The 9834-nt window shown below is 32.8% G+C and overlaps 1 protein-coding gene across 1 annotated transcript; it reads left to right on the top strand.

The window, feature by feature from the left end:
* Window positions 1-2324: 2324 nt before the first annotated feature.
* Window positions 2325-8869, top strand: LOC113367238. Its single transcript, XM_026608865.1, has 2 exons — window positions 2325-2762; window positions 8723-8869. The coding sequence occupies exons 1-2, from the start codon at window positions 2325-2327 to the stop codon at window positions 8867-8869; spliced, it is 585 nt and encodes a 194-aa protein (XP_026464650.1).
* Window positions 8870-9834: the final 965 nt, after the last annotated feature.

The raw sequence follows: 9834 nt of genomic DNA, 5'->3' as shown, positions 1-9834 counted from the left end.
TACATCTGGCAGACAGAAATCCATATCAGTGTGTTTAAGTCTTGTGTAGTCGTAACATCTACAAATATCTTCCAAAAAAATCGAGTGTTTTTAACAAAAAAATATTAGTGATATGGATATATAAATTATTACAGGTAAATAATTTTTGCTTCTCAATTTTATATAAAACCTTTTTTAGTTAAGTCTTATTACTATCTATCCGGTACATAATCCATTCCTTTATAACAAAATTTTTTTCTAATTAATCTGTATTGACCATTGTTAATTAATGTTAATCAGTATTTTAAAAAACATTGTATTTGACAGAATAAACCTGATGATGGAACGTACCTAGTTCCGAAACGTCGTATTAAACATCTTCAAAAAACAAATTGTTTTTTATTATTGGATTTACTGTTCGGAAAAGAAACAATCAATATAAATATATATATATATATATATATATATATATATATATAAATATATATATATATATATATATATATATAAATATATATATATATATATATATATATATATGTGTGTGTGTGTGTGAAATTTATATATATATATATATATATTATATATAAAAATGGATCGCAAAATGTGTTGGTAAGCGCATAACTCAACAACGTCTAGACCAATTTGGCCAATTCTTTTTTTTAAATATTTGTTGATGTCCAAGGATGGTTCTTACGGCGAGAAAAAATCGAATAATCGTCGGGAAAACCCTAAAAACAGCCCTTTCCTAACTAATACGAATAATCGTAGTCGGCTTCTCGATATTATTTCATTTGTTTTACTTTCGGCAAGCGACAAAATTGGCATGGCTTTAAAGAATTTGACTTCAAGTCATATAAGATTAAAAAAATCAATGTCAATGTCCATTTGCCGGTGCCGGTGGTGTTTTTTTGCATTTTCTGTTATACTCTAGAGTGTGCTTTTGTTTTGTTTGTAGTGTTTTGTTATCTATCTATGAATAAAAAGTTATTGCATGTAACACAATATTTTAATAATGTCTCCTACAGGACGAGGTAGTTTAAGTAGAAGAACACGAAACGCTACAAACCAAGCTAATCACCGATCTAATGGTACTGCACAAGAACATGATGTCCGAAATGAACATGAAAGAATTAGGATATGGGTTAGTAGTAATGAAGCAATTTGGTGAATATTTTCTTTTCCAATTCATGAGAGCTGTGCATTAAGAAAATGGGCAAAGGGTGTATTTTACAGCAGAGTACGTAGGTCAAAGAGCAGCTCAGCCACCATCTACTACATTAACAAGTTTTTTTGGGACATGTCAAAACAATAATTTTGCACAAACACTGCTATATTCTGAAATGCCAAAATAGTATACTTGGAATCAATCTTCAAGGAGGTTTATACGATGGAAAAAAAATGAAAACCAGTACCAGGATACCCAGATGTATATTCCACCGATGCGATTGGTCAAATTTATTCAGTACATCCAAGCAATAATGAATGTTTATTTGCGACTGCTATTAGTCAATGTACCTGGCCCAAAATTATTCCAGCATTTACGAAATGTTGATGGTGAGTTGTGTGGATCTTACAGAGAAGCCTGTCAACGTTTACAATTCCTAGAAAATAACGCTCATTGCGATCAAACTCTCAGTGATGCTGTAATATCTTCACACGCTCATCAAATACGAACATTGTTTTCTATAATGATATCCACATGCCTTCCATAAAACCTAATTGATTTGTGGATCAAGTACAAAAATTACATGTGTGATGATATTTTGTGTGAAATACGGAATAGAATGGGATATCCAAATATGCAAATAAAAGAGGAAATTTACAACGAAGCATTGATTTCAATTGAAGACATGCGCTTGATGATGTCAAACAAACTATTAATTTAATTAGGCCTGGCCACGCCTAATCGTCCAATGCATGATGCTTTTAACCAAAAGTTGCACAGAGAAAAACATTATGATCTCAACAATTTGAAAGAATAAATCTAAACAAATCTTCCACTGTTGTATGAACAACAGAGATATGTATTTGATACTCTTATGAAAGTAACAAATGATGGAACTGGGGGGATTCACTTCTTAGATGCACCTGGTGGTACAGGAAAAACTTTTTTGATTTCATTAATATTAGCAGCAATTCGCTCACAAAATGAAATTGCACTTGCACTCGCTTTATCGGGAATCGCAGCAACTTTGCACGAAGGTGGACGAACAGCCCATTCAGCTCTAAAATTGCCATTAACTATGCAAGGCAATGAAACTCCAACTTGCAACATTTCGAAGAACCGTGTAATGGCTAAGGTTTTGCAGCAATGTTAATTGATCGTTTGGGATGAATGCACGATGGCACATAAAAAAATCTTTCGAGGCTTTATACCGAACCTTAAAAGATATAGTGGTGCAATGATTTTATTAGCGGGAGATTTTCGTCAAACATTGCCAGTGATTCCACGATCAACGCCAGCTGATAAACTCAACGCATGTCTAAGGTCATCCAATCTGTGGAAAAATGTCAAAGTACTTCATTTAAGCAAGAATATGCGTGTTAAGTTGCAAAATGACCAATCTGGAAACATATTCTCTAAACAACTCATTGACATTGGTAATGGCAATTTTCCTATTGACATGTTGACTGAATGCATTAACTTTCCTCAAAATTTTTGTCATTTACCTCAATCAAAAAAAGAACTGATTCAGCAGGTATTTCCAGATGTTGCTCAAAATTACAGAAACCATGATTGGTTAAGCAAACGAGCTAAATTGGCAGCCAAAAACATTGATGTAAATGAATTAAATTTCAAAATTCAAGAACAAACTACAGGCGAATCGAAGATATATAAATTAGTTGATTCGGCAATTAACCAAGACGATGTAGTTAACTATCCACCGGAATTTTTGAACTCGCTAGATTTGCTCGGATTGCCACCGCACAATCTTTAATTAAAGGTAGGATCGGTAATAATAATGTTGCTAAATATCAACCAACCGCGCCTTTGCAATGGCACACGGTTAGCAATAAAAAAATTACTAAACAACGTGATAGAAGCAACTATATTGAAAGGAAAATATAAAGGAGAAGGTGTTCTCATTCCGCGCATCCCAATGATTCCGACTGATGTTTCCTTTTAGTTTAAACGACTACAGTTTCCAGTGCGGCTTGCTTTTGCTATGACCATAAACAAGTCTCAGGGCCAATCATTAAGTATTTTTGGCATTAATTTGGAGAACCCATGTTTCTCATATGGTCAATTGTATGTTGCCTGTTCTCCTATTGGAAAACCATCAGATTTGTTTGTCTAAGCGCCAGGCAATCAAACAAAAAACATCGTTAATCAAAAAGCACTACAATGAAAATATAACTGTTTTTTTATTGTTAATTATTATCATTATGATTTACATGATTAAAATTGCTTATTTAAATGCTTATAGTGTTTTATTTAATTATTTTTAATTCACAACAAATTATTACCAGGGTGACGGTTCTGTTCAGGATAATTTTTTGAAAAGAATTTAAAAAAGGTAGGAACAAAACACTGCCACATTACAATTTTTTTTGACGGGCGAAGTCTGTCGGGTCAGCTAGTATATATATATATATATATATATATATATATATATATGTGTGTGTAATAAATGTGACAATTCACATTTATTTATTTTTATTCATCAAATCAGTTGACAATGTCAACTTGACTTTTATAAGAACAAACTTCATATTACCAACTTTCAATGAAACAGTTATTTCAACTATCAGTTTCTTAACGTTGCCAGCGTTGAATCGTTAAAAATAACTATAGTTAAAAATTAACTAGTTATTTTACTAGTTGACGAATCCCCGATAACCGTTTCGTTTTGTTGACGGCAAAACCGTCAACGACCGGCCTCTAGTCTGGGTATGTCGGGCTCAATACCGCCCGGGTGTAATACCGCCTGAAACCTCCGCATTACTTCGTTGGAGAAAGATCTAGAATGTTATCATTTTTACCTTGTATTTATATTCATCTTTTAAATGGGCAAAGTCCCATTCACCCTTTTTCTTTCCAGAAAACATTGGTCAATTAGCACATCTCTCACAAATCTGTCTATGGCATTCCAAGCAGTTTCAGTTGTCAGCATCACTTCAACAACAGTATCTGAAGTAATTCTTCAGCTCAATATCTCTTCCACATCGTCCCGTAGAACACCAAATTGCGAGCACATGGAGAATACATGCTCAGCGTCTTCGATTTCGCCCAAACAATATGGGCCATCCGGCGAGCTATTGTGCTTGAGGCTGTGTAGCTAGTATTTGAGTAGTGTAATAATTCACTTCTCCATGCTTGCGATTTAGCCAGAATTTGATGTTTGGAATGAGAAGATGAGTCCATCTGCCCTTCAATGGGACATTTAAAAGTTGCTGCCATCGGTTAATGCTGTGCGCCGTTCTTTGATTCTCAACTTTTCAGGACTCAGTTATTGATGTCTTCGATGGTAAATTGTACGTCTTTTCTGTACTAAGACTAAGAGAAGCAGAGTTCCTGAAATGACGCACAATGCTTCCTCCGATATTGTGCGAAACGCGCAAGCAATTCTTGAAGCACTCAGACGATATAGATGCTGCATCAGCCTATATGGAGATAACTTATATATGCACCGAAGTAACCACTGATGATACTAATATACTTCTAATTTGTTTAGGCCCTCCAACATTAGGCATCAGTCGAGCAAGTCTTGTTCTAATTATTGACGTCCTTGACACTAACGTGTTCCACCTGTTGATCGAAGTTCAATCGAGCATCAAGCATTACGCGAAGGTAGCAGATATGAGTTTTGGCGTGATTTCTAGATTTCCTCTCTTTAGCTTGATGGTCTCTATTGTTTTTCTACTTGTGATAAGAACAGCTTCACTTTTTTGTTATGCTAATTGGAGGTTTATTGTTTCCAGCCAGCGATTAATTTTTCTAAAGGTTGTGTCAAATAGACTTACGATCTTATCAATTTGTTTAGAGACAACCGATCCAAAAAACATTCAATTCGTAACAATGAGGAAAAGTGGTGATTAGTTTTGGCAAAGGCAGGTCGAGCCGTTTTGGAGATCCGGGGCTAAAAGTGTAAAAAATGGCAAAATGAAAGTTTTCTTGACGTTTGAAGCTTTTCTGGACTAAATGAGACCAAATTTGGAAAAAGTATGTGTGTGTAAACCGATTTTTTGCCATAAATCGACGTTTTCTCAAAAACGGCTGGACCAATTTCAAAAATGTAATAGCCATTCCATGTATCTCGATGCAAACTATTGTTTGTCAGTTTCGTGCGACGATTAGCCAAGCCGTTTCTTTATGAATAGCAGAAAAGTGAAAAAAGAGGAGGCCGTTTTCTTGTAATAAAGTGTTAAAAAACGATTTTTATTATTATTTATTTTGACGGTAGATACCATAGTCTTATAGATAATACTAAAATATTACGGCCCTACGACAACTCGTTTAACTCTAAAAATTCGTCAAAGCTTGCTAAAATTTGTATCGTTTTCTCGACATTTGTCAAAATTAGACCTTTCATCGACGTTAGCTCAAAAATGACTGAACCGATTTCAGAAATTTAAAAGCCTTTAGATGCAGCTCGATGAGGATTATCGTTTCTCAGTTTTGTGAGGCGATCGGCCGAGCCGTTTCTTTGTAATTTAGAAAAAAATGTTGAACGTTTTGTCCACATTAAAGCTCATACTACCGAACCGATTTAAAAAAAATCAAAAACTTTCGAAAAAGATCATATTATAGACATTCCGCCTAGTTAACAATTCTCACCAAGCTCGTATGAATAACATTTTGTTTAATCAGCTAAATTCATTACTTTGTCCTTTTCGTTGCATAGAATATTCGAGACAAATCCCCACTACGTTTCGAAGGATTTTAGTTTTAATAATTATGAAATAAATCAGTCTTAATCTGTCGGTCGCCGGGCAAACACTTCTCTTCCAATACCTCCGAGTTCCTTGTACTAAAAGTGTAATAAAATGAAGTTTTTGAAATAGTCTTTTCATTTATCAATCTCAAGTATTTTCAGCAAGTGAGTTTTCAGAAACTCCGGAAGGTCCAGAGCAACAACACCGATTTGCATATAGCGGCGCCAACAGCCCTTTCTGTTCATCAACGCGGTGTCCAACATTTTTTTGGTGGCAGCGGTGTTTGACTGCCAACATTTATTTGGTGACAGCGGTGTTTGACTGATGAAGTAACATTCAAACTTTTTTTTGTGAGCTTGAAAAAACGGCGTTTGAAAAATAATTGCCAAGAGTGACAAAAAATATAAGGGTGATACTTCAAACTAAGCAGTACATCGTGGAAAACTTTGCCTCCGAGGATAGCCTTGCCAAAAGTGGACGTAGTTGATGATCAGAAAACCGAAGACTCAAAATATTGAATAAATCAAGACCCGAAGTATAAAATAATTCAAGACCCGAAGTATAAAATAATTCAAGACCCGAAGTATAAAATAAATTAAGACCCGAAGTATAAAATAATTCAAGACCCGAAGTAATAAAATAATTCAAAACCCGAAATAAAATATAATTCAAGACCCGAAGTAAAATATAAATCAAGACCCGAAGTAATAAAATAAATCAAGACCCGAAGTACAATAAAATAAAAAAAATCAAGAAACAAGAATACGAATCAAGAATTAATAAGAAAAATCAAGAAAACTCTAGTTTATAGCAGAAATCAAAATTCAAAAATCAAGAAAAATTGTTAAAAAAATCAAGAAAAGTGTAAAGTTATAAAATCAAAAAATAAAAGTGTTAGAAAATTTCAGTGCATATTCGAGTGTTAGTGCAACATTGCAAGTCCCTTGAACTACTACAAGTACCGGGCCAAAAGGAAAATATTCAGAAGGATTCCAAGTTAGTAAACTAAATTTAAATATTTTGTATATTGTAAATTTTTGCCCTTCTGTTTTACTGTATTTTTCTTATTTTTTTTTTTCTTTTTTTCCTTTTCAATCAAATAAATAATGATGAATAGCACAATTGAATCAATTTCTGATGCAAGATTTTGTTTCCAAACGGCAATTTCTCTAATTCCAACTTTTGACGGGTGTACAACAATATATATATATATATATATATATATATATATATATATCTTATATATAAAAATTGAGCTCGATGAAATATTAGGTATAGTAAAACGTTAAAATGGCTATACGGATTTGGCCAGTCTTAGTCTTAAAAAAATTGTGCTAACCCATAGGTTGTGAGAAAGGTGAGATATTATTCCAAAATCGCGCAGAAAGTTTAAATTTTTTATTTGAAATTTTCTGTGGAAGCGTAATTTAAATGAAACAGCAGACGGCGGCTCATTCGTAAAATGTCAAATGGTTTGACATTTTCAAATAACTGTAAAAGGGTATTTTAAATGAATATTTTGAATTTAATTCAATCTGTAATAGTTTGAAAATATTATATAGATTTTATACCAATCACAGTGTTTTTATTAAATTTTGATTGGGTGTGTTATGAGCACGTAATTTGTACGTATCGCGATAAACTGTGATAAAATTTAACGTGTTTTCTCGCCAATTAATTCCGCGTGGTTGTTTTTGTAATCTAATATCGGAGACGGTGGTGCATTTTTTTGAAACCAGAGAGCTGACTTCAATCTTTTGGTGTTTTCTATGAAGCAGCTTATTTTTCTTGGACATCCGGCACACCAGATCAATTTTCTGATAGATCAGCAACTGAAATTATCTTCGACTAATATTAAGACTCGTTATTTTTGGTAACTTGGTATTTGCATCCAGAGTGCTGACTTTATCTCTTTATAAAAAAAACAGCTACTACTAGAAACATTCCGCTGAATCCAGGGTGCTGACCTTGAGGGTCTTCCTGTAGAGAAGCTCATACTTTCCTGGGCCAATTTCACGCTTACGGTTGTAGTTGTTTATTTTTGTTATATATTTGTAACTTTTCTGATTATTATTTGCTGTTAATATTTGTTCTTAAAATTTTGTATTTGTCATAAGTTAAGCGTTACTCAATTTTAAATTGCTTAATTACTATTCTTCGAATGTTATTTAATTGAATAATATAAGCATAAACATTGAGTAGTAACTATATTGATGAATTTGTAACAGTTAACGCGTCAGGTATTAGATAGTTTGTTTAATAAAGTGTTCAATTATTGGAAATTATAATCAGTCAGATTTTAAAAATAAAATGGCAGAAATGAAAAAACTTAAAAAAATTAAAAATTACTTTGAGAATTTATTGAACACAAATTTTAATGATGAACCAATTAATTTACTAAAAAATGTGAAAAAACGTCTTGATGCAAAATTTTTAGAATTCGAAAAAATATGGAATAAATTCGATGACTATTCGGATGATTATTCAGATAAGACGTCAGTGATTCAAACATTATATGAAAACGTATCGTACAAAATTGACAGATTAATAGCGGATTCATCTAATCTAGCAAAATTTAAAGTTAACTCCCGAAGCGCAAATAAAACTGCATATACATATCCCGCAATTTAACGACTCTTATAAAGATTGGACAGGATTTATGGACTTATTTGTATCAACAATTAATAACAATAAATCATTAACCGATGTCCAAATATTGTATTACTTAAACGGACACCTTATTGGGGATGCCGCTGAGACAATTAATAATTTGCAACTAAGCGACGCTAATTACAAATTAGCGTGGGATACATTAACAAGTAAATTTGAATATAAATGTGTCATAACTTATACATATTTACAGCAATTTATTGATTTTCCGAAACTTTTAAACATAACTAAAGATACATCAAAAACATTCATTCATTCCGCTCAGCAAATTATTAATTCCCTCAAAGCTTTGGACATCGGTGTCGATAACCGGCTACCTTACATTTATGCTATTGAATAAACTGGATTTCTCTATGCGACTTAAATTCAATTCTAATAGAGCGCACAAAAATCTGCCGACCCTTACAGAATTATTTACCTTCCTCGAACAAAGTCGGGCGGCGTTAGAAATTTCTTACGGTATTGAATCGAAAGTTGATCATAAAAATATAGTTGTAAAGAAGCGTACATTTGTTACAAAAGAAGAAACAATATCGAAATTATGCCCAAAACTATGCTGAGAAATCCATGTCATTAATTATTCCACTACCAAATGGAGATTTTAATTAATAAATTTACTTAATTATGTTAGTTCTACTACTTTTATTAAATATATCATTGTTAAATCCTTATCAATTATGTTAATTAAGAAATCTAGGATTAAGATAGGATTTATTTGGCTTTATTTCTAAAAAATATATTTCTCAATAGTAACAATATGCCATGCAACTAACATTACTATACTAATAATAAGCTTTGTTTAGAAATATTAACTATATTAATATTACTGTATAACATATATACAGTAACTATAGGAAATAATATGAAGAATAAATTTAATTTTTTCTAGGCGCAATATGGTCATAATATATTCTGACGGTTTGACATTTTCAGAGCACCGTGCCTTGGCGCCGGGTTTTGTGTTACAATTCTTAGAATATTGCAGCCTCTGGCCTGTGTCATTCGCACAACGGCTCATTTTTTTTGTATCTAAATACTTCCTAATAACATTTAAAGTTAGTCTAGACTAGTGATGGGCGTTGAATCAACGAACGGTCATTTTCAACCGTTTCTTCTTTGTTAACAAACTAACCGTTTCGTCACAACGAAATAACTAGTTGAAAATCAACTGGTTTTGAAATAGTTGAAAACATGGCGGACAGTTAGTTATTCAACGATATAGAAATTCGTTCGTTGTCGAAAACAAACCTACCAGGTACCTAAAACCTAGGTCTGACGTCAGAAAGGATCAACTAATACTATGAA

The sequence above is a fragment of the Ctenocephalides felis genome, unplaced genomic scaffold (assembly GCF_003426905.1).
Source record: "Ctenocephalides felis isolate EL2017-DRISC unplaced genomic scaffold, ASM342690v1 CF-g0.4_SCAFFOLD_01170, whole genome shotgun sequence".
NCBI lineage: Eukaryota > Metazoa > Arthropoda > Insecta > Siphonaptera > Pulicidae > Ctenocephalides > Ctenocephalides felis.
The sequence above is the reverse complement of the archived record's forward strand: the minus strand, read 5'-3'. Positions and strand labels throughout refer to the sequence as shown.